The 27,514-nt window shown below is 35.7% G+C and overlaps 1 protein-coding gene across 1 annotated transcript in view; it reads left to right on the plus strand.

The window, feature by feature from the left end:
• LOC123312922 (potassium voltage-gated channel subfamily H member 8) overlaps window positions 1-27,514 on the plus strand; it is a 276,226-nt gene that overhangs the window by 184,247 nt on the left and 64,465 nt on the right. Inside the window, exons 10-11 of the mRNA XM_044897510.1 lie at window positions 12,574-12,773; window positions 19,445-19,694. Coding sequence (XP_044753445.1) covers window positions 12,574-12,773; window positions 19,445-19,694 — 450 coding nt within the window. The remainder of the gene's footprint in view (window positions 1-12,573; window positions 12,774-19,444; window positions 19,695-27,514) is intronic.

A 27,514-nucleotide genomic window follows, 5' to 3' on the forward strand; every position in this document is an offset into this window, starting at 1 on the left:
AGGGTTTAATGATGTTTCGAATTTATGCTGCTTCTTTCGAAACTGTCGGTTTCACAAAGAGAAATTTTCTTTGACGTAGTTTAATCACCCCTAAGCTACGAAAGTTCACGTTTTCGAACATGCAGATTCTTCATATAAATGGGAAATTCATTAGCTGCCGTAGACGATTTGCCCCCGTTTCACCTTAGAAACTACACGCTTTATTGCAAAAGTCGACAAATCCATTTTCACAGTTTCTTCAGCAAGTGGGTAACAAATTATTATATCCACTTGAGCTGATTTACGCAGTTTATAATTGATTTTAATCGAGGAAGTTGCTCCGAGATTCAAGCAAATTGAGAACATGTGATTTATTTCGGACGACATATTTCAATATTTCTGTATATAATTTTTCCTACCACCCACAGGTCTAAAAATAAGCTTTATCGGATTCATGCTATATTATTTTTGGTAATATTGGGAAAATTTTGTGGAGCCAAGAAGTGTTGGCCGAATGCAGTACCTGGATACGGGACCACTCTGCTTACGAATTTGAAGAAGCGCACAAAAGTTCCTGACACGTCCTCACATCAGTGATTTCATACCTACTGGAGTAGGAAACACTTTTTTTAGGTTATGAATTACTATTGATGCTCAATTGACTCATGAAATATTTGAATCATTTCAGTCGCATGCCAGTAAATGAAGAAGTTAGTAAAAGTCAAATCCGAGCGCTTTCGGCCAATCAGCAGGTCATCCTCAGGGTTTCAACCCTACAGCAAACATCGAGGTATATTCGCAAAGCCAAATCAAGGTTCAACAAAGCTGTTACAATGAATTTCTCTTAATTTGACGACAATAATCACGAGAAGTACAACATAAAGAAAGAAAACATATTAAATCCGTCAAATAATGGTCAAATTGGCTTTTCTGCAGTCGCAGAGTGCAGAGTACACTCTAATAAAAGTCAGGGGTGTACTCCGTCGTAGGGGATACATAAGTTATATCACATTCTTAAAATTATACAAGTTACGAAGAAATAAACATATCATGGACTTTGAAGGTTTAAATTTACTTGTCTCCCCAAACAGTGTATATTAGCGTTCAATTCCGGAACTCAACATTCTGATACTGATTGCTGGGTGTGTTGGACGGATAAACCAAACCTGCCACTTCGACCAAGCGGTCTACTGTAGCACACAGGCAAGCTCGTAGAGCTAGATCTCAACGTACTCAATTAGGTACATCTTAATATTATCTTGAGTCAGAGGGTTTTCGTTGGTGGTAAATGGTCCAAAGAGGGGCAGGTAAATATTGGAGTACCACAAGGCTCTATTCTAGGAATATTTTTCAATCTTAAGAATATACAGCCTGAAAATGCTTGATCTTCTTTGAAATTTCTGTGTTGGTTCCATGATCCGGTGCTGACTTGGGTTCCGCATGTTGAGCACTTGGCTGAAATTTTGGTTATGAACACTTTTGTGTTGCGAAATCTAATATAGCAGGTCTCCAGAGGGGTATTTGGGAGTGCTTACTACGGTCACATCGAGTCACGCCTGAGGTTTTGTGTTCTGCTTTGGGTGGGGTGTTCGTCTAGTCTAGGGAAATAGAGGTCAGAGAAGAGCTATAAGAATATCGGATAATATTGGCTACATGGATGATTGTAAAGAATACAGAGTACAGAATACTCACTTTTTCGTGTTTTTTGTGTACGAGTATCTTATGTTTGCTCATGCTAATCAAAAAATTCAATGAAAAATGGCTACATGACTACATTACAAGGAAAAAACAAGATTTGAGACCCATATACAAGAGACTAAAAAATATAAATATAGTATAAGTCTCTTCTATCAGTTCTTCAACAAAATTCCTCTTTCTCTCAGGGATGCACCTGTGAAGACTTAAAGACTTTTGGAGGTTTCATTGTGTCTTACCTTCTACGTATGGCTTTCTACAGTGTGGGCGAGTTTCTGTCAACCAAAACAAAGTATATATATATATTGCTACGTATAATATTAGGACGATGAGAACAAACGATCGCTTAGAGGAATTGGAACAAGAACTGGAACATATTAAATGGGATGTAGTAGGACTATGCGAGACACGGCTGTAAGGAGAAAAAAATGACAACATTAAACTCTGGGCACAACCTGTTTCAAAAAAACTCCGAAACCAATCATGGCTAGGGGGGAGTAGCCTTCATTGTTAATAGGCAATTTAAACACCGTGTTACTAAGTACCAGGCAATACCGGACAGGGTGATATACCTGATAATAGGTTCAAATAAGAGATATGGTATCCATTTGATACACTTCTATGCACCTACAAGTACAGCGAGCAGCGAACTAATAGAGGAATTTTATGAAGATATCACCCAGGCTAGAAACCTCAAAAATACCAGTATGTAATCATCACCGGAGACTTCAACGCCAAGATAGGGAAGAGGCAACCACGCTGCATAGGGAACTTTGGTCTGGGAAAGCGGAATGATAGAAGGGACGCTCTTGTAAACTTTCTAAACAACGAAAATCTATATTGTATGAATACCATATTTCAAAAATCAACTCAAAGAAAATGGACGTGGCGTAGCCTAGACGAACGAACGAAGAATGAAATAGACTATATTCTCGTTAATAAAAACAAAACAATATCTGCAAAATGGTTACCGTGCTCAACAAGTTTCACACAGGAAGTGACCACAGACTGGTGCGTGCCAAGATACAAATAAATACCAACATAGAAAGGAGAAAATTACTCACCAGACACACATTCCCCACAGAAGATGTTATAAATCAGGAAACCTATCAGAAGGAACTAGAAAACTCACTAAGGTCACTAACACTCCAAGATAACGACATAGATGAGATGCTTAATGGGATAAAGCAGGGGATAACTACAGCCGCAAGGAAAATATGCAGTAAGATAAAACAACAATCAGAAACCAAATTAAAACCCGAAACTAGAGAACTAATAAAGTAAAGAAGAAAGACTGATAGAGATGCCCCAGAATATTATGATCTAAATAAAACAACAAAAAAAGAAATAAGAAATGATCTAAGAGAGTATAAAACCAAAAAATCTTAGAAACTATAGAAGAAAATAAAAGTATGAAAACCTTGAGATTGAACCATACGAGGGGGAAACAAAAAACTATAAAGGTGAAAAACAAAGATGGGATGATAGTTGCAGATAAGCAGGAAATACAAAAATTCTACGAACAGCTCTATCAAACGACTATACAAAACCAAGTCGGACCTCCTAAACACATCATAAACGCAGGCTCAGAGGACATACCGGAAATATCACCATCAGAAATTAAATACGCCCTTCAACACATGAGAAATGGCGAAAGCCCGGGAGAAGACCGAATAACACCGGACATGCTGAAGATGGGCGGAAAAGCACTAATAAAGACAATAGGCGTGCTACTAAATACATGCCTAATGGATGGAAGAATTCCGGAATCGTGGAAAAATGCAGAGGTTGTGCTAATATACAAAAAGAGAGATCATACAAATATAGAAAACTATAGACCAATAAGCCTGCTGTCACACCTGTATAAACTTTTCACTAGGATTATCAACAATCGACTAAAAAACTGTATTCCTACCAACCAACAGATCAAGCAGGTTTTTGAAAGGGCTTTAACACCAACGATCATCTGCAATCAATTGAAATAGTCATTGAAAAAACAACGGAATACAACATACCCCTACATTTGGCGTTTGTGGACTACCAGAAAGCCTTTGATAGCATTGAAACCCGGTCTTTTCTAACAGCAATGAAGGATGCGAGAATCGATTCAAGATACTCTGCCATTATTAAGAATATCTACGATATGGCTACATTTCACGTTAAAATAGATGACGATCTTAAAACAGATAAAATACTACTTGGCAAAGGCGTACGACAAGGGGATACCATCTCCCCCAAGTTATTTACCCTGGCATTGAAAAATGTCTTCAAGAAGCTTGATTGGGAAGAAAAGGGCCTAAACATCGATTCGCAGACGATGAGCACTGACATTAAAGAAATGAACACCATGCTAAATCAGTTAAACGAAGAATCTAAGCGAATAGGCCTAAAAATGAACCTAAGTAAGACCAAGATAAGGAGCAGCAATGAATATAACATCACCATCGATAAAGTCATCATAGAAAATGTGGATCACTATATATATATTTGTGTCATAAAATCAAATTGGGCAAAGAAAATCAAAGTGTGGAAATAAAACGCAGAATCCAATGGGTGGCATTCGGCAATATGAAATATATCTTTGAAGACAAACTCATCAGTCTAAAGAGAAAAGCCTACGACAGCTGTATACTACCTGTTTTTACCTATGGCTTGGAAACCATGGCAATAACCCAAAAAACAGCAGAAAAACTGAGAGTTTCTCAAAGAGCCATGGAGAGAATAATGCTGGGAGTCCATCTTGAGGGACAAAATCCGAAATAACCAGATACGTGAAAGAACCAAGGTAATAGATGTTGTAGAGAGAGAGTAGCAAGCCTAAAATGGCAATGGATCGGCCATGTAGCGAGGCAGGAGCCGGACAGATGGACCCAGAAGGTGATACCTACTATGGAGACCAAGAGTGACAACAAGAAGTGTGGGCCGACTTCAAAAGAGATGGATCGATTACATCAGAACAGTTGCAGGAGGAAGGTGGATGAGATTGGCAAGAGATCGTATTTTTCGATTTTTCTTCATGTCAACCACCAAATAAATAATTACTTACTTGTTTGTCACAATCTTATTAAGAGTCTCGGAGTCACGGTTAGGGCTGAATTGGAGATTTGTGAATTTTTAATGGTGACCAAAAGCCGATTATCGAGATGTTGAGATGTTCTCCTATCCTGACTTCTAGCCTTCCTCTGGTCTGTCCAATATAGGAAGCATCACAGTCACTACATTTCGCAGTTTACAGATGACACTGAAGTGGAATTTGTTCATATTATCTCTAGAGTTCCAAGATAAACCATTTGGCATATCATTCGAACACCTCAGAGATAATTCTCAATTCCTTACATTTTTCCGAAGCCGTTTCACATATTGCTGAAGGTTCCTTCGAGGAGTGAAGATTTCTTTCTTGGGTAATATTCTATGGAACTCTAAAGATAAATTGAACCAATCTCACACTGCAGTGGCATCTACAAAGTGAAATGTGGTGACTGTGATGATTCCTGTATTGGACATACCAGAAGAAGTCTAGGAGTTAGAATAAGTGAACATCTGAGCAGACCTTAATAATCGGCTTTTCGTCACCATTCACCAAATTCAACAACCGTGGTGGTTTGTTTCAAGATTATTTATAAGATTGTGACAAGCAAGTGTAATAGCAACAGGAACCTAAGGATGAATTCACTAAAGTGAATTCAGACTTGAGCAATAGTTTTACTGCTTTATAACGGATTGATTAAAACCTTTGAAGTCCGTGACGTCATATATATTTTTGTTACCTACTTTTGTATAATGTGATAGAACTTCAAGATCATTACGACGGTATAACCCTGATTTTAACTCTGCATCCGCAGAAACAACAATTTGACAATCAATAGACGGATATAACGTCTTTTTCTTTCCTACTGTTTTCCTCTTAAAGGTTACAATCGTCGAATTAATAGAGATTTTATCATTGTTACTGCTTTCTTGAACCTTGAATTGGCTTTACGAATGTACCTTCATGTTTGCTGTATTATTATTCCTTTTGTTATCTCCTACGATAATTCCAGCATCAGGAATGTCAGTAGGATACGATACGTAACTCTATATTCCGTATATACAGAATTCGTGAAATGTTAGGGAGAAGAACTCTTTATTGAAAATATCCTGGCCTTTCACTTCGAAAAGGACGACCCATATCGCTCGAGACACGTAGAATAATATCCGTGTAATATTGTTAGGATGTATTTCGACCTGCTCATCCCGGTGCACATAACCCCCATTCAACTGTCTACTTCTTTGGGATTTTCCATCTGCTCCCTGGTCGGACCCTAATTTTCCTGGTGTCATTTCTTTCCTTTTCGGAAATGCGGACTGATATTTCCTTTTTACTCGGTGATAAATTATGAACAAGATTTCTGTGACTTTTTACCGATATTCAACTCTGATCCTGTGTAAAATTGATGGGCTCCAGAAATAGGATAGGTTCAGTATTGAAGTGAAAACGTGATTTTCCAATTTAAAGTGAAATTATATTAAAAATTGAATTATGCAGGTTTATTGACGTAGACTCTCCAGTTGAATTTTTGGGAGAATTTATGGCAATATTGAACCGAAAATTTGTACCAAGGATTCTTATACAGAGTGAATCCTGTTGAACTGTACATACTTCACACTAAGGTAGAAGGTAGCCGGTTCCAAAAATACCCCACTTGCTAGGTCTTTAGCCACTCGTTTGGATTTCCTGTTTTGGGTCATATTCTGAAAATGCTCTAGTGTACGAACGAATGATCATCATTCCATCAAATTTGATGAGTGGGGGGACTATACTAATCCCCAACCAGCAGATGTAAAAGTTCATCAGTTTCCAGAACCGGACTCTATTTTTTTCATATTATGGGAAATCATATAGAAAATCACCCTGTAGATGGAAAAGTTTACAAACCTGTTATGGCAATTCAAACTATACCAAATACATTCTGAATAAGATTCATAAAATCTTGTGGCACACCTACAGATTTAGAGAAAAAAATATTGAAAATGCGTACCTACTCGGAGATAAATTTTTTGGACGGCTTGATTTTCATGGAAAAACCATACCGAGATGTATCAAAAATCATGTATCAGTTTAGATGCAGTCCCATTTCAGACTTGGTTTTTCAATTGTAAATTTTTTTTAAGCGGCCAAAGTTTATGGAAAAATTATAACTAAATGTATAAGTAGTTGAATATTATAAGGTCACTCCACAATCCACTCACTGTTCAATTATTTCATTTTCCAAGCATTAGTTTTTCATTTCATTAATTTTCCAAATCTTCACTATTTTCATTTCCAATAGATTTCACTGAATATTGGTCTTAAGAATAATGAATTGATTTCACCCTTTTTTTCGATAGTAGGTACGTTGAATTCACAAAGTAATTTAGATTTTTTAATTAATCTTTACCTGAATTATAAGGAAATGACGACCAACATGGGATTTATTTCCAACACGACGGGGCTCCGCCTGATTACAATCTGCAGGTCCATGAATTCTTGCACAACCGCTATGATGGTCGTGTTTTAGGTCGAAAGAGTACTATTCCATGGCCAGCAAGATCGCCTGACCTTTCGCCCCTAAGTTATTTCTTATGGGGTTACATGTGAGAATTAGTTTACAACGTTGAAATAAATTCCAAGGAACAACTCAAAGAAAGGATTGAAGCAGCTTGTATCAAGATTATAGGAGTAATCCCGTAGTGATAAGGAAATCAACTCATCATATTTATGTCAGAGCTCGAAAATGTATTGAGATGGAAGAAGGACATTTCCAGCATCTTTTATAAATCTTTCACATTTGATTTTTTCGTTTTATAATAGTGCTATTAAACAGCTCTCTTTCTATCAAAAGGAATTGATTTAATAGATTCCGATACACTGTCGATATCAATATTTTCGGAATAGGCTTTTCGTGCCGAATAAGGAAAGTGATTTGTACGTGGTAGTTATTCAAATGAATTTTATTTTTTCTATATCAAATAAATGAAAGTGAGCGCCTGTGAATGAAAATTGTGTTAACGATATTCAGAATTGTGTATTGATTTGTTTTAGTTGTAAATATACATGGCGATTTTTTGACCTATCCGCTATTGAAAAACACAATCTGAAATGAGAGTCCGTCTCTGAATATTGCAATACTTCCACATCGAGTGGATCTAAATTGATAATATTCTTCTGTGTATTTTTTTCTATACATCTCGGCCGCCAAAAAATTTATCTCCGAGTAGGTACGCATTTTCAATATTTTTTTTCTCTAAATCTGTGTGCCACGAGATCTTATGAATCTTATTCAGAATGTATTTAGTATAGATTGAATTGCTATGTCAGGTTTGTAAATATTTCCATCTACAGGGTGATTTTTTTATATGATTTCCGATAATTTAAAAAAAATAGAGTCCGGTTCTGGAAACTGATGAACTGTTACATCTGCTGTATGAGGATAAGTGTAGTCCTTTCAGGTACCAAATTTTGTAGGTTTGTGATCGGTAGTTCGTCCACTAGAGCATTTTCAATATATGACCAGAAACTTTAAATCGCCCTGTATAATCCAAACGAATGGCTGAAGACGCAGCATATGGGGTATTTTTGGAAGTTAGCTAAGTACCCTCTTTGTATGAAGTATGTACAGTTCAAAAGGATTCACCATGAATATTCAATCACAGCCGTCTTCAAGAAGACTGTGATTCAACTGAACTGTTTTTATAGTTCTCAACCTTATAAAAACGAGAGGGTATGCCTGTATTTGGTACAAATTTATTATTATCATTAAATAACTTTCAAACACCTTGTGAGAGTAAATTAATACAACTATTGGAGAGAAGCATAACTTCATTGTAAACAAAAATATCGTCGCTGCAACAAATAGTACAGAAAAGTCCTGTAGTGACCAGAGAAAAACTCTTCGACAAATTCTTTGATGTGCTGAATGACTATTCAGTTTCATTGAAATTTAATTATCTTATGGATAGCTATATAAATATTTGAAATTAAGGAAGTAGCTCCATGAATGAGGATGATCATTACGAAAAACTGGTGTAATTGGAGAAATTCCTAGAGAGTAAAGCCGAGTGTGATAGATAGACAAGGAAGAGTCACGAGTGCAAATAAGAGATGATGATTCGAAAAAATATTGTTCTTTTAAAAATTCATTTCGCTCATCGCTATTTCATACAGAATTTCCACTTAAATTGCCCCATCTGCTTCATTCCCTGCTATCAGAATTCCATTGTGCAATAAAAACACAAGAATTATACTTTTATTTTCATGCTCCCACATATTACAGTCTCCATTATTCATTCCTAACGGTTGTTAACCGGTATTTTTCCAATTCACGGTCCTATGAAATTTTTTCATGTTCGTCAACCATGGTACGTTTCAGTAAACAGACGTGAAAATTTCCATTGCCTTCACATAACATGCCTCCGCCGTAAATCTGACGGATGTAATCCTTCCGTTATTTACTATCATGGCTTCCATCGATATGTTCTTCGTTAGCTCGTCAGTTCGAAAACTGATCTAATTTGGCAAATCCCTTATGTATTTCAATCGATACCCGTTTTTAATAAAGTCTCAGAGGATTGTGAATCAATGTCATATGAGGAAAAAAATTATTTGATAAGAAAATACTTTCAGAACTTCTTCAGCCGACTCGGTGTTAACCTGGTGGTGAGAGAAAAGGAGAAATTATTGGTCACTGCGTCGACTTCTCTCACCGCGGGTTTCACAAAGCTTTCATTGTCCGATCAACGATATGACCCGTGAGTATCAACCCCCTTGAATACTCAAAGATATGACTCAATTGCCAAAACGAAATCACTGAGACCTTTGCATTTCTGAATATTTTGAAGGAGTATGAATTGAAAATCATTGAATGGACGTATATAGAGTGAGTCTTTGACTCGTTTAAATATTTTAACAGTAGATTCTTGAGGTCAAAAGAAACACTTTTTTTACATCATTTTTTCCAATTCAGCCCTGATAAGAAGATATAGCCATTCAATACTCAAATTCGAAATTGCCTTCAGAATAACTAGCTGAATATGTGACTCTATACATCTGTAGATCGTTCAAACGGAGTTGTATTCAGCCAAAGTACCAAATTTTCCAAATTTCACAGATACTTTTCAATTTTTGAACATCAAATGACTCGAAAACGTTGTATTATACGAAAAATTATAAAAAATACTTTTATTTTAGAAAACGCTCAAATATTCATCAGATAGCGTCCAACTCAGTTTCAAGGGTTGGGTTCTGTGAATTTTTGGTATTTTTATGGTACGTAATGGTCATAATTTGATCATATTTTGGTTTCGTTCACTCAGCAATTGCATATGGTGTATTAGTGTGGGGAAATATGGTAAAGAGAACATATTCCTGAAACAGAAAATGGCTGTTCGGATTATGTGCAATGCTGATCGTACAACTAGGTGTAAGCCATTGTTCAGGCAGGAGAATATTTTCACTTTGACTTCTCTGTTTATACTTGCCTGTGTCACTTACATCTATGACCACAAAGACGAATTACAGAAGAATAACTTCAACCACAACTATGCTACAGCAATGCAACCGAATTCATCATTTCCTTCCACAGACTGACATCAACTCAACTAAGTATAAATCACACAGCGGTGAATATATACAAAATGTTACCAGGAAAGTACAAAACGCTAAAAAGAAGGAAGATTCGGTCAGTACTCAAAGGAAAACAGGTTGAAAAAGCCTACTGCAATTTGGACGATTATTTCGCGGACCCAATAGACTGATATATGAATATACGTTTGTTAACATTTTTGGAAAGTTTTTCTTTTTTGTGTTCTTGTCATATACCTTCATGTGTGCCTTTTATAGGTTAATATTTTAGTGATTAATGTACATATTTTCGATTTCTAATATAATACTTCTATTTACTGACACCCCATGTATATTTGATGGGTCAAAATTGTACAGTGGTAATTGTACAATTTACAATAAAAAATAAACAATAACGTGAAAACTGGAAGACATGGGTCATATCTTGTGTTCGAAAAAGATTAATCAGATAAAAGAAAAACTTTACTCCTAAATTCAACTCATTCGTTAAAACCGTTGGAATAAAATTTTTTTGTGGTTTTTCAATAGCCTGTAACTATCAAACCAAGCCGATTCGAAAAAAATGGTAAAGGAAAAAAGTGTTTCTATTGACCTCAAGAATCTACTGTTCGAATATTTGTACGAGTCAAAGACTCAGCCTGTATAGATCATGATGCGAGAATAATATTCTGAATGCTCATGACTGAATTATCGATTGAGACCAACTTGAGGCTCACTCGTTAACCAAGCGTTGATTCTCCGATCAAGCTTTGCGAAACTGGGGATTGAAACTTCAAACCATAAAAAGCAAATCAGGAGCAGAATGTTATTTAGACTCTAATTTTCGAGTGGTATTCAAAATAAAGCGAATAAACTCAGATTCACAACACTCGCGGATATTAAATCAACAAACGTTATGATCTAAATCTAACTAACAAATTACCATCACTCAAAGTATTAACAGATATATCATTTGGTGGAGAAAGAGTAGAGTAGATGGTTTGGGTCTCATTTGACCGCGTTGGAGCAACACAACTCATACCCCGACGAAATTGGAAATTGGAATAGATTGACGATAACTTATTCTGGAGCAGAACGGTTACTGATATGAATTCTAACCTTTTTGTGCTTTTCTTTCTTGCTTAATTATCGTCATATACTACTTTTCCTCTTGTAGTTTGTGTTTTCCAACTTAATCATTCATTTCATTCGATGTTGAAATCCAGACTACATATGGGTCTCCTGGTTTCCGGGATTCCATCACGTGCCATTCTCGCTATCCTGTTATGCGCCATCTTCCCACGTGCTCGCTCCAGGCTCTTCTGCGCGTCCATCCCCATCTCACTATATCGTGTACTCCATGTTCCCCGCGTATTATCGAATTACGAATACGATCTCTCAAAGTATATACCGATATTCTTCCAAGTATTCTCATTTCGGAAGATCTTAGAATTGATTTCGTTTTATTGTTGTCAGTTCTAGTCACTATTGTGTATGATGATCGGCCGAATGCGGGTCTTGTATAGGTATTCTTGTTTGTGCGTCCTTGTTCGAATATTTATTTATATTATGTCTGACAAGCTTCCTGAAATCCTATTCGCCTTGTTCACTTTGTTTCTTCTTGTGCTTTGTCTTGATTTGCAATCGACCCCTAGGTAATTAGAGACTTTGACTTGCTCTATTGGTTTGTTGTACATCACCAGCTTGCATGTCAAAGGCTCCTTGCTTATTACAATTGTTTTTGTTACAAAACAGTTACCTAACCAGGGTAAATGGCAAACTTGCCGTTTACCAAGATTCGTGTTGTTGTGTTGCAGTTTAACTCTTTAACTATATATATTTTATTGTTCGGGATATCTTAGTTGCTCATTTATTTCCAGGACATCACCAGTCTAACTCTATCGAAGGCCTTAGTAAGGTCTATGGAACACATGAATGCTGACTTAGCATATTCAATTGTCTTCTCCACTATCTCTCTGAGGAAAAATAGGGCATCTACAATCGATATATTCTTACGTAAACCCTGATGTTTTTCTGAAATACTACAATATCAAGTCTTCGCACTGGTGTACCTACAAAGAAGCGAAATATAAATTTCGATGAAGAGTAAACTACTCACAATCAAATTCTCAACTCAAATTCTTTTTTATTTTATTTATTTCGTTAAATTCAATAATATTTAGATTTATTGAACATGTAATATGAAAGAAACGTCATTATTCATTATTGTATTGAATCAATCTGTTTAGTAGGAACATATAGGCATACTGCGCAACATATAAGTACATTCAGAAACGATCTGAATATATTTTTTTTTGCAGCTCTTATGCATGCAGTAGTTTTCGGTAACGTCACTGCTATAATCCAGAGGATATACTCGAGAAGATCCCTCTATCATAGCAAATGGCGAGATCTGAAGGACTTTCTCACACTCCATCAAATACCGAAGGAGCTGAAGCAAAGAATGCAAGATTATTTTCAGACTATGTGGAGTCTTAATCATGGGATAGATATTCATGAGGTAAAATATATTCTTGTCGATATACACTATGAACATCTTAGTCCATGTTATACACAGTTCAAATTCTAATGTTCGTTTTCGAGTAGAAGAATCTCATTTTTTAATTTGAAGATATGATATCAGAATCAGAATATCTAGAAATAAAATTGAAAAACACGTTCTCTAATTCTTCGAATTGATGTGGCCAATACAAGATGAAAATCCATAATTGAATTACCTATATGATTTTCACTAACATGAGTTGTTCAACGACGACATGTTTTTCGTTTATTTTATGCTCTTGTGTCAGTGAAACACATTTCGTAAATATAACTCATGTTGGTGAAAATCATATAATATTGTTTTTAGAAATCCGTTGTAATTTGCCTTTCATTTTTCTCTGACGCTTCCGATTTCTGTACAAGAATAATGTAATGCCGCTATGGAATCGTAGAGAACGAAATTAACTGGGAAATACTCATATAATCCTAAGCTGCATACAGATTACTGTGACGAGACGTGGGACCACGCCATAGCGCGCATGATTCAAAAATCTAACTTGGGATTTTGCGCGGAAGCGTTCAAATTGATCTGACGTGACGTGAGACGTGTAGTCCAACGTCAGAACAATTTGAACGCTTTCGCCAAAACTCTATGTTACATTTTTGAATCATGCGCATTATGACACGATCCGCATACTGATGAGGTCTAGAGAGACCGAAAAGTGTATAGAAGTGTTTCTCAGTAGCATAAAGAGGATTTTTCATGGCTAAGTAATTGGGGTGCTTTCTGAAACTGTATAAAATTTTGTGAATACCAACTATTTTTGACTCGTACAAATATTTTAACTGTAGATTCTCGTGGTCAAAGGAAACTTTTTATCCATACCATTTCTTTCTGATTAGGCCCTGATAAAAAGATTAAGCTTTTTAAGTTTTCATAACGAGCTGTGCCACCTCTGAAAAAACAGAATTACCTTCAGAATAACTAGCTGAATATGTGACACTACACAGTTGTGGTTCTTTTAAACAGAGCTGTATTCAGCCAAAGTACCCAATTTTTGAAATTTCACAGATACTTTTTAATGTTTTAACATCAAATTACTCAAAAACGTCGCATTAAACGAAAAAATTTAACGAATACTTTTATTTTAGAAAACGTTCAAATATTCATTAGATATAGCGTCCAACTTAGTTTCAAGGGTTGGGTTTTAAATTTTCGGTATGGTTATGGTACGAATGGCCGTAATGAGAAACTGGGTAATATCTTGTGTTCGAAAGAGATTTATCCAATAAATGAAAAACCATATTCCGAAATTCATTTCATTCGATGAAATCGTTTTTAAGATAGTACTAAAAATAATAAATAGGATGAACCTAAGCAAGACCAAGGTAATGAGTGAGCAGGATTTTAAAGTCGAAATGGATGGTAGTGAGATCGAGAAGGTTACTGAATATGTATACCTGGGACATACAATAACCCTAGGAAAACAGAACCAAACTGCGGAAATAACAAGAAGAATCCGTATGACCTGGGCCGCAGTGGGAAAACTTAAAAATGTTCTGAGAAATCCAGACATTCCTATAAATCTCAAAAGAAAAGTATTTAACACCTGTATACTCCCAGTTTTGACCTACGGCGTAGAGACGATGACGCTCACAGTCCATTCAGCAAATCGAATGAGAACGACCCAGAGAGCTATTGAAAGGGCTATGCTAGGAATCTCCCTGAGAGACCATATTCGAAACGAAGAGGTCAGGAAGAGAACGAGGGTGGAGGATGTGATAGGTAGGACAGCGGAGCTGAAATGGGCCTGGGTGGGACATGTGGCTCGTCAGGAGGGCGATCGATGGACCAAAAGAATTGTACATTGGAGACCACGAGATCATAAGCGTAGCGTAGGAAGACCACCGAAACGCTGGTTAGATGATGTCAAGTCAAGAGTTGGAAGATGTTGGCACCAATTGGCTCAAGATCGAGTAAATTGGAAAATTCAAGGGGAGGCCTATGTCCAGGAGTGGATACGAACAGGCTGTTGAAGAAGAAGAAGAAGACTAAAAATAACATTCTTTATGGTTTTTCAAAAGCCTGAATCTTTTAAAACGAGCTGATTCGGAAAAACTGGTAGGAAAAAAAGGTGTTTCTTTTGACTTCAAGAATCTACAGTTGAAATATTAATAATATTAATAGTATTACAGCTTGTTTCCACCATTGCCTGATACTTCTCTACGCGGATGATTTGAAAGTTTACCTACGTATCAAGACTATAGAGGACTGTTTTAGAATGCAGGAAGATTTACAACGGTTGACTGAATTTTGTAGGCGTAACTTTTTGATATTGAATCCCTCGAAATGTTTTTCCATCTCATTTACAAAAAAAAATTAATAAAATCAATTACACGTACGAAATTGATAACGAGCCAGTAAAATACTCAAGTGAGGTGGTTGACTTGGGGGTTACACTTGACGAGAAGTGGTCATTTAGAACACATATTGAAAAAACAATTAATGCATCTAATAGGTTGGTTGGATTCATCAATAGAAATAGTAAAGATTTCAATAGCCCTAAAGTGCTTATTTCTCTGTACTATTCCTTTATTCATAGCAGGCTCTCATTTGCAACTGTAGTTTGGTCCCCACAATATGATATTCATAAAAACAGAATTCAACGAGTGCAGAATAAATTTTTGAAATTTTTGGCCTTTAAAACACAAACAACTACAAGCCTTTAAGATATAAATTTAAAATTTTGGAGCTCGAGAATGATCGAACCGTAATGGATCTCTGTACACTCCATAAAATCATCAATCATCACATCAACTCTTCGTGCCTACTTTCAAGAGTCAGTTTTAGAGTACCTAGTCGTGATGTTAGGGATAAAAGCCTATTCAACAACCCTTATCGTAGAACGAATACAGGACAGCACTCTCCGATCATACGTCGTATGCAGGCCGTTTTTGACTCCCTCGGGTTAAGTGAGCGTGCTGACGTTTTCTCGGACGGGTTTGAGAGTTTTAAAAAATTCATTAAAAACTTTTTTTTCTCTTCTTATTGTACAGTAAACCACTGATCAATTATGTAGTGTGAATTTGACTTGTAGGTATATTTTGTAATTTGTGGTTGCTTTATTGGTACATTGTACTGTTCGCAACCTAAATGCTAATAAATAAATAAATAAATATTTGTACGTATCAAAGACTCACACTGTATATGATCCTATAAAAATCCCATAGAATAGAGGAGGAAAGGGTGAAGGTCGCTGAATTAAGAAATATTATTAGAAAAGCCTTGTCTTTCAATGATATTAAGAGGAAAAAATCAACCGAAACTTGCTTTTCTAGTTATTTTTGTAATATATGTATATAATAAGTTAAACTTTAAGAAACCTGGTGGCCAAATTCATTATTTCTACTTTGCTGGAATTTAATGTTCTGAAAGCTGAAAGCTATTTTGCTGGTTTTCCAGAGAATATTACTTATATGACCAGCATTCAAGCGTTTTTTTCTCATTAAAATGGAAATATTCAAGAAATTCTAGGAACTCACCTTCTTATAAATACACTTCTACTATCAGAAATTAAATAGAAACATCCAGAATATAAGGCAATATTCTTCATCATTCATTTTCAAATCACCAACATGTTTATTTAAAAAAATATCGTATCAAAAAAATCACAGATTTTTATCAATCCTTTCAGACATTTACAAATGTATAGGATGAGTCGTACAAAAAAAGGATAGAAATCGATATTCACCAAAATATCAAAACATAATTATCTCTAACAAAAATTATCAAAGGTTATGGGAGAAAAATTCCTCGACACTATAATAACACCTATTTGTTCATAGAGACTGGATTTCTCTCTTGAAAAACCATCCATTCATTGATTTAAATCTACTGGCCAGATGGTTGTACCTATAGCTTGATACCCATATTACCCATATAATCTGGTGAGGACTCGTACTTAGCTGTTCGATGTCTTGCAAAGGCTATAATATTTTTATGCCGTGTTTCGTACTTATGAAAATCAGGATATCTTTTATATTTAGCTTATTCAGAAAGATATGTTCTATTGGTTTGATCGAGTTACTGAACACTCTGTATATGGAAGTTGACAGTTGACACACACAAACCTATCGTAGTCGCTTTCAAGAAATACTCCGCCATTAGCCAAGGGTCAATAAATACAGAACCATTAAATGAATCATGAACTGTTCCTTTGTAGTGAATGGAATTAGAGGTAGCTACGATGGTTCGGCTTTGGGAATAAAGGGCTAAGATACAGCAACATCCGCCGATTAGTTTGGTGGACAATATTTACCCTCTCGATCAAGCGTGAATAATCTGTTGTCAACATCGGTCCGAAATAAATGGATTGTACTGATTGGAATATCTGTTTCCCTAGCTTTCAAGTTGATGATCCACTTACACAAATTCCTCATTGAACTCCAACCTTTCCTAACATGCCTAAGGGGCGATAGTTGGTCTCAAAAAACTTATCTATCGACTATATTGTTTGAGGAAAGCTAATGAAATTAAAATCTTTCAACAACGATCTATACAAAAAAACGGAAAGAAGTTTTCTAGGATCCTCAGTATACAGGATGAATCCTTCAGAAATGCGCATACAATAAGGGTAGATGGGGGACAATTCATCATAACTTTTGAAAACGTCCTTTATATTCTTGTAATAGTTGATTAGTTTATTGGATTCTTTGACAATGTCTTATTTCAGGTGCGACCTGAAAAACTTATTGAGTGTCTGTCTAAACAACACTCTGTATATAAATATTTCAAATTTTCATTCACAAATCTCTAAACACTAACAAAATACGTAAGACTAAAGTTCTTGAAGCTTTGCACATACAATTTTACCACTTATTATTAACTTCATATCCATATTTGGACATTTCTGGGTAGAGCTGAAAAGTCACCATTCTGGCACATTTCGAGAATACTGATCGGTGTAAACAGCGGTTGATTGGCTGCAACGAGCCAATCAACCGCTGTGTCATTCGCAGTAGTGAAATAACTCTGACCATTTTCCAAATGTACGGCCAAAGTAAACAGTTGGACTCTTCAACAAGGTGCGCCAAATACCTTTTACATAACGCCCATTTGGTATTTGGTCACGTCATCGTTGAAATTCTACTGTCAAACGACAAGCCATGTCACTCCTCTCGTCTCGTTGAAATATTTAGAGATGTAATTGAGGGATTTAACAAAATAGCAAAATTTATATTGCTCGGAAGTTCTGGAACAGTAAAGGCAGAAAAAACTACGAAATGATTATCAACTTTTTGTTGTTTGACATTGACAATTGTCAATGTCATTATCTTTAGTTGACCGGCGCCGATGAATTTCGTAACCGTCATTTTTGGTAATATACTTGCATTTCATGCATTTTTCATCAACCAGACAAGAAGAATTTCGATTTAATATACAGCTTTGGCATGGAATTCGGCATTGATGGTATCAAGAAGCTGTATATACTTTTCGGAGTTTTGCCTGGTTTCATACTAGTCCGGGAGACATACTAGTCCGGGAGACATACTAGTCCGGGAGACATACTAGTCCGGGAGACATACTAGTCCGGGAGACATACTAGTCCGGGAGACATACTAGTCCGGGAGACATACTAGTCCGGGAGACATACTAGTCCGGGAGACATACTATAGTCCGGGAGACTTGCTCAGGTGGGAGACTTGAACCACCTCAAATATTTCAATTTGAATTTCGCGCTACCGGTATCGTGAATAGCTTGCGACATACTTGTAACAATGCACAACGTTCGGGAGTGGGAGAGCTGAACGTGATTTTGTCGTTAAGAAGTAAGAAATTGAATAATTAGTGTTTGTTACACTATCGAAAAAGTTTAATAGGTGCGTGGTCTTATTTAGTTTTATTGCTTTCAAGAAACAAGACTTGACCCATGCTATGTTTGGGAGACATAATCAGTGGTGCAAGTTTCCCGCACTTAGCTTAGATAACAGTTTTCTTCAAAAAAAGAAAATTGAATAATAGAAATGATATAAAAAAATATACAAAGGTTCAAAAAAGTGAGAAACATCTCGGAAATAAGTAAGAGTGACTCTGAAATAGGAAATATGTATTTCATACGCCGATACATCTGATGATAAAAACCTTGACATAGACAATCGGTGGTCATTGGAAATTGTTTTCTTTCAATGTTTTTCCTAATGAACAAACTTATGGTCAAGTCTCTCTCGCCTCCTGTTCAACTCCCCCATGGTTTAGGGAGACATGAGCCAATTTTCGGTTCCTAAAAAAAGAATGGCTGTGATATATTTCGATTTTCCACAGCCACCGGTCAGTCATTCTGGAAACGAGTATGATTATAGAATAATACATTGAAATGAAACTAATGAATCCTTATAAGATTGGTATATTCTCGCTAATCATACTGTAATTAATCATTATGGAATTGATCGATTATTCCACGGAAATGAAGAAAGGCTATTCAAAAAGCGCTAAGGGGCCTCATAGCCCAGAGGCGAATCAGGACCAACTTTCCATGTTCCAAAGAGAAACCAGAGTGCGTTGGGATATTCGCAAACCCTAACCCCCTAATAATTCAAAATTACTTTTCCCAATCTCCCATAATGGCCCTCTAGCGTTCGTTATTTAATTATATGCCTAATAGCATTTAACATACTTTTCATTTCGCTCAGACACTAAAAGAATTCCCGGAGGAGCTACGGGGCGATGTTTCGATGCACCTTCATCGGGAGATACTCCAGCTTCCAATTTTCGAGGCGGCATCGCAAGGTTGTCTGAAGTTGCTGTCTCTACACATCCGAGCGAATTTCTGCGCTCCGGGCGAGTACCTAATCCACAAGGGGGACGCCCTGAGCTATATATACTACATATGCAACGGATCCATGGAGGTCGTACAAGATGACATGGTTGTCGCTATTCTAGGTGAGTCATTTCACAATTTCATCTCCGAGTAGCGAAACTACATTGAAAATTACGTTATAACTTTGAAGATGGAATTCAGATGAATATGTTCTTGATGAATTCACTATAACAGAAAAACATCCATAACATGACTGTATAAAATACTACAGGGGATTGTAGAGGCCATGAAAAAGTTAAATCTAGAAATCTGAAATTTTATTAACAGATCTTAAGTCTTTTTTGAGTACTTGCTGATGTTTGACAATAATTGTTTCATTTTGTGTTGCTGTTTCTGGAAACATCGCTGTAGAACTTTTAAATGAGCACCAATCATTATTACTATTTAAAATATCGATAGAGATTGTAAAACGGTGATGCTACAGATTTTGTTTTCTCTCGGAATTGAACTATACTTACGTTCACAACTTTTAAGCTCATTTATTAGCTGCATTATGCCAAATTGATCGAAAATTTCAAATACTATGTTGAAATGAGGTTTTAACCATCAATAAAGGAAGTTTTGTTATTCCGAAGAATATACAGGGTGTTTTCAAAGGTGAGGCTTTTTTTGACAGAAGGTATAACTAATCAAACTCATCAAAATAAGTCGTTCAACCAAAAATTGAGTATATAAAATATCAAAGATGGCTGAGATACAACCACTAGAAGTTCGACAAAATTTCAACGCAAAAACGAAACAAAACATAAACATATGGCTGGACCAGGAATGGCTCCGTACCAAGTTCATCGGATTAGATGCATCAGGTCACTTTTGAGAGAATCATTATTGTATCTTGCAATTTAGGGTGAAAAAAGAATGTTAAAAATGAAGGCAGTTTCTTGAAAGTGCTCATGTTAGTTACGTTGAAAAAGTGCTATGATGTTTCCCTATTTCAACCCAATTTTACGACGACGATTGTTGGAACGCTCGAACAAAAAGATTGTGATGCCTATTGTGAAAAAATTCGTGAATAATTGAGACGAATTTTATTGGTGAGATTTTGAAGAATTATTCTATTTTTTACACTTTTGTCCGAAGTCTCTTCTGTCAGTTTTGGTACCGAAATGAGCCATTTTATAAAATCGTGTAAGTTACTAAAAAATAATGAAAACAATTCGGCAACCCTAATTTTCCATTTTCATTACCACGTAAATATCGAACGAACCAATATCCTAAAGGAAACCACATGGTCGAATCAGTAGATAAGTTTTTTCCCACTGCTTTGCTATAATTCAGCTAACAAACGGTCTAGGGCTCGTATTAGGATCTATTTCAGTAATCATTTTAAATTTTTTGTCATTTTGAAAGTTTTGTAAAGGTGATTTTTGGTGAAACGCTTCATTTTGATCAGTTCTACCTTCTATTGAAAAAAAACTCACCTTCAATAATTACACCCTAAAAGATACGAGGATATGAAAATAAAATAAAAAACTTATGTGAGAATACCAAAGAACACATACACACTACAATACATAAGAAGTTAGATAGAAAGATAAATATAGGCTCTATTTTCACATATTTTTAGATGTGTTATACACAGAAAAGAAATTAAGTGATGTCAAACATTAGGAATATTGAAAATAGTTCAACTTATTGCTACATTTCTTCCCAACTGATTCCATGGAATTATATATTTCTAAATATACTAAAAAATTTCTAGTCTTTGCATGTCTCAAATTTTCTGATAATCAGGTCGATTCTGTTTGAAAATAGTAATATGGTTATAGAAAAGATATTGCTATCACAGCAAAGTTTGAAAAACTGGTATTCTAATCATTGATTTTGAGCAATATGATCTGTCAATTTCTAGAAGATCTTGTTATTTCAGTTTGCTATATCAGCAACATCATTTAAGTACTTGCTATTTCATAACAATGTTGAAAATGGCAGTGGATCTCTTGTTTTTACATTTCTTCCAAGCGTTAGAAATTTAGAAAATAGGCAAGTAATTATAAACATGCTTCGTTTTAGTAACTTTCTGGAAACTTTCACTTGAACTTTTCATTTATAGCGAAAATATGAAACTACAATTTCGATATATTAGGGACACCAGTAATTCATTTGAATTGCCTGATGAAAAGTTTGTGGAACTGTTTCGCTTGAATAAGGAAAGAAGAGTTGAATGGATTGGTTGAGGAACCGACCGGTAAAAATACAGTTCCTTTTTACCTACAAGTGGGTGAAAATCCATAGAGAATTTTTAGGAGATTGATTATTAAATCAATTCCATCTGATTTTTTGTTGTTTTCTTATTTCCTGACATGATGCACAGTTCAACCAAAAACTCACAATCCAAATACCGAATAAAATATTAAACCAAAGAGTATCAATTGATGATACTCTTTGATTGAACACAACTTATTCTTCTTTTCCATAGAACAATTATAGAATTACATGTTCTTTTCTATGAAATGAGAATCTTACCCTTCAAAACAGTGTTGTCAGCTCAAACATTCGATTATTTTTCAACAATATTGCTACGGCCAAAACTCATAACCAATCTTGCGTAAAACGGTGAAACAGAATATTCGTTCGCTCAGTCATATTGCTATATTTTATAATTATAACAATGTTGTAGATTTAGCAATGTTATAACAAGATGCGAACAGAATCGACCTGATTTTCATATTTTGAGGAAAGTTATTGAAAATCATAAATTCAATTTTTGAGCAGTGTATTTAAGATATACTGGGGATATGGATATTTGAAAATCAGTAATGTACAAGACAAAGGCTTATACCTATTGTTTATTCGGATGCCAGATACGGAGATCGGCATTCAACGAGAACGCATAATTATAGAAGCAGGATTCTCTATCAATACTTTGGAAACGTAGGTAAAGAAAATACATACATACATACAATGCAGTTTGTTATTGTTGGTAATTACCAATGATGACCATGTTATTCGCTTGAAATCGATTATAGAAAGAAATACATATCTGAGATTTTCCTATTCCTAGTACTAGTCGTTCCTTACAAGAGGGGACATGGGTTCTGCAGATTCATCATTTAATAAACGAATTTAATACATGACTGTATTTCTAATGATTCCACTACTGAATAAAGAGGAAGGAACTTCATACAGTTCTTAAGTGTGGATATAACTTCGATTATAAGGTGATTGTGCAAAAAAAATATTAAGAACTTGTTTCCATACTTCACCCACCCCTGAATGCTAAATAATTTTCAGCACACCTCGCTAGAACTGGAAACTCATAAATTATAGGTGTGAGATTGGCAGTAATAATCTTCAAGGTTGACGAAGTTCCATATTAGGATATCACTTCAGATTCCAAGTTGTTGATGGATCGCAATGTCGAGGAGGTTATCAGCATGTCAAATAACATTGTGACATTCACAGAGTTCCTAATAGAATAAGACTACACTAACTCTGGATTATTCACTCATGTTCGGCAGACTGCATTTCCCATCAATAATATTAGTACGAGGTGTAGCTCGAGGATTCGAGAACGTGCCGAACATAATCGTGGGGTTCCATACACGTTTTATTATCAATTTATCGAATATCAATATGCCGATCGTCTAGGTCGTATTGAAGTGCTATATTATTTATTCACTAAGAACTTTCTCGACTATTTGAAAAATAAGAACTCGAAACTATCATGATGTGAGAACAAAGGGTTTTGAATCACTCTGTATTATCCTGGTCGCGGCTGGTCGCGCGTGGCTCCTTTGTTCTAAGCAAAGCGCTCCAGTCCTCTCACCGCAGACTCTGAACTTTTGTTTTGAGTATTTTTTGACTCATTTCACTCAATGGCTGCTCCATAGAGGAGGTAGAGGAGGCCCCAGTAATTTTACTGCCCTAAATTTCATTCTTAATTCACTGCAATATTTTCAGCTGAATCAATAAAATGTTTATATTCTCGGAAATTTCTATAAAGTAAGTTAGGGGGATTGAATTTGAGCAAAAATGTATCGAAAAGTTTTTCTGTAAAATCAATAGTTTTCAAGTTATTTGCGATTGAAACCTAGGATTTTTCACCTAAAAAAGCCACGTTTTCAGACGGGTTCTCACTAATAACTGAAAAACTAGGAGCTTTATCGAAAAACTTGTTATAAACAAAATTTTAGCTTATTAAAAAACAAAACAAATTAGCTGTTAACGAACTATCTGAATGCAATATGAACCGAGATATGACATCTATGTTGAGTATGATTTTGCAAACTACTGAATGTTAAACGTTCAACATCAAATAGCAGAAACAAAAACAAATTCGGGAAAAATTTATAGCACCTTTTTTGACGTACTTGAGAATAGCTTTCAAATTAACTCTGCAAATATTGATGGAGCTATGACATTCAGAAGTTCAATATCGTTATTTTTCAGCATAAAATTTTTTTACAATTCCCCCATCCTTACCACCAGAATAGAGAATAGACGCAATCCTTTTACACTTCCTAGCACTTGAGTACTGTCAAGGTTATCCAGTAGTTTGGACCGTCTTGTATGTCCAGTTTGGAAGAAAAAACGAAATCAAGTGAGAAGAAATTTTTAGAATTGAACAAAAAATTAAATTATTTCTCAAATTACTCAAAATCTAAAGCATATACGAGAACATAGCAAGAATACAAAAATGAAATATTTTCAATTTACTATAAAACGGTTTTCGTTTGTTTTATGTAGCATCAAAAATTACTGAGTTATGAACCTTTGAATTTTGCATGTTACAGTAAAACTTCACTTTTCCTATGCATTTGAAGATAATAATTTTGAAAGTGAAGTTCTTTAGGAAATTTTTCTTTATAGTATATCATAGCTTCGAAAATTCTCTACAAAATGATCCAAAGACCGATTCCATACCTCAAAAATTTACCGAGTTATCGTCAAAAAACCAACAAAAAAATGGAGTAATTTTCGGAATATAGTTTTTCATTGATGTGTTGAATCTTCTCCGAACACAAAATTTCACCAACTTCTTAGAGTCTCTTCATTGACACGAGAATATCAAAAATTCGAAGAAACCTCCTTGAAAGTAAGTTGAGCTCCCACAAAAATGAATATATTTGACCATTTTATATTCTTCATATTCTGCAACGGAAAAAGCTGTTCAAACCCTTCACCTGCAGTAAAAATGTACGAGGTTGATGATGATTGATAAGAACTAATTTAGCATCAATGTTTATTCATATACTTTGACAGAAAAATATACTATTATTTTTAATAACCTTCGTTTCAAACAATTACAAATGAACGATAAATATACTTCTAAAACTTTCAGGGATGGGTCATGATAGTAACAGAAAGGACGATCGCTATATCCGTCTGGCATTTTATGTTGCAAATGTGTTAGAGGCAGAATAACCTGCCCGGAAGTTTATGTCAGTACTCAGTTTCATGTTGGCTATCCTATATTATCTTTAACTCGTTCCTCGATCATCAAGATCAAAAGCGCTCTTCTGAAAGGGGCATATTTCTTCTGACCCCAAAAACAAAAGCAACGAATATTCGATTTCCAAAATCATAGGATCTCATTGAATAAAAGGCATTCAAGGTCAGCGCCAAGACCGAATGGCATAGTGGAGAAAAAACCTTGAAACTTTTTTGGGCAATATTTTCCTTAGAAATGTTCTGTATTTTTTGTGCCGATCCATTACTTTTGCTTGTTCCAAGTGGCGGGGGCTTCAAGGTCAGAAGGAAGTCATAAATTAAGGTCATATTTCGAAATTTCTCGCTATTTTCATTTTGGGCGTCCAAAGTACGAGGTTACCCATGAAAAAACGCAATTGACCTTGAATCGACCTTGAATATCAAGATCATGGTCGAAACCATAGTAACCATTTGATATCCAGGAAAAAAACCCTACAACTTTTGTTCGAAAACTTTTTCTCTAAAATACTCTCCCGCCAAGTTATTCTAACAATTCCGATTCTATTGTGATACCCTGTATATTTTTGAAAAAATTGACGTATTTCGAAAGAAGCAACGATTTCTGATGGGTAAACATTTTCATAGGGAATATGAAGAATCTGATGAAAAAGGTTTTTTCGAAATCGATGCATGTTCCGTGGGTTCCTACATTTTATCATTTTACAGTCTAACGTTACTCACTATACAGTGACTATATACTCCCCTGGGGGGGACTCTAGTCAAGTTCAGCTATAATATACAAAGCAGCTACCATTCTAAAGGCGTCTGCAGACGGAATGGCAAGCCTTGGCTCGTTCCAACGTTTGTCCATCGTGTATGCATATGGCAAGACAAAGCCAACGCTGGCGGTGGCCAGGGTTCGCCTAGAAGGCGGTATTTTAATCACACATCGAAGGGTCTTGTCGAGAATCGCCAGTGGACTTGATCACCGTACAAGCGACACGCGAGACATATTTGAAATTATAAGGTGTTTTAACAATTTCTATCTGGCTTGAATGGTTTGTGGTAGGTATCCTTTCTTGAGGAACTTGGTAATTTTTGGTATTTTATGAAGTACCTACGCCGTGTCGTTGTGCCTGGTTAATACTGTAGTGGATTTAATAATGTATCTTGTTGTCAATTATTATTGTTTTTTGAGCAAAAATGAAGGAAAACTGGAGCGATGACACCATTGTAGAGTTCCTTAATCTGTATGAAAAGTACCCCATTATTTGGGATCCACAGAACGTCAATTATAAAAATATAAATTTGGTTTCCGATAAATGGGCTGCTATATCCGATGAAATGTTCGTTACAGGTACAATTGAAGTATTAAAAAAGCACGCTCGTTCAACGTTCGCCTTGTCATTTGCCTTGAAAAGACTGGCAAGATAATCATGTCGTGTGTTTGGTCGTCGGTGCACGAATATCGAGAATATACCAACGTTTCCACAAACGTTCGTTCAAACGCAGGCCAAGGCTTGCCATGCCGTCTGTAGCCGTCTTAAAGCTGAACCCAAAACTACATGACGGAGGCAAGCCTCCGCTCCGATCACGATTGAAGGATTGTTGGATTCGGATTTTTTCGTTGCGCCGCCGAACTATGATCGGCTGTTTCTTTCAAATGAATCGTGCCACTATAATTAAGATGTCTAAAACTCAGGAGTATTCACTGATTTGATTTTGTTTTTGATTTCGTGGGGATATGGGATCAGTTTCATTTTTCCCAGTGTAGGTAGCATTGTCAATTGATATTTGAAAGTAATTTGAATACTTTGCTAGGACCTACGAATATGTTGCATTTATAAGCGATTATTGGTGTGTGAAAATGTATTAGTTTCGAGAAAGGGATGTAGAACATTCATTTATTCAACATGTCGTTCACTTTTCTGTATGGACAATCAAGAACTACGGCTAAGAATTAGGTGTCGTTGGAATTTGAGGCAGAACCAAATCAGATGAACGAACATTCAGGACGAATATTGCTAAGTTTTATGGCAACTTCAGCAATATTTCAAAGAAACTGTATTGGAAATACGTAATGTGAATTGTGAACATGTATTGAGAATCAGAAATACATCCATCTATTCGAGTCTGTTCTTCAAATATTCTGCATGAGTTGATGCAGTGAAAATTCCCTTTCTGTCAACTGTGTTTTATTAAAATCATATTGAATAAACCCCCTCACGAATTCTATTCGTCAAACGGAAACTATCTTGAAGAAGAATAATAAATACTCCTTCGAACCCTTATTCGATAATGTTGAAATATTGACAGATTTGTTTTTACAAAGAAAATTGAAGTTTAAATCACAAATAATCCTTAACAGAGCTGACAAAATGGGCCATTTCATATTTTGCTCTCGTTGATCGATATTCGATATATCAACGCAAAACAAAATAAAACGAGAGATCATTGGACTTCCTTTGGTAGAACAAGGATAGAACGTAGCAAATGACATGGTGGCGCC

Source organism: Coccinella septempunctata, chromosome 5 (assembly GCF_907165205.1).
Source record: "Coccinella septempunctata chromosome 5, icCocSept1.1, whole genome shotgun sequence".
In the NCBI taxonomy this organism is placed as follows: domain Eukaryota; kingdom Metazoa; phylum Arthropoda; class Insecta; order Coleoptera; family Coccinellidae; genus Coccinella; species Coccinella septempunctata.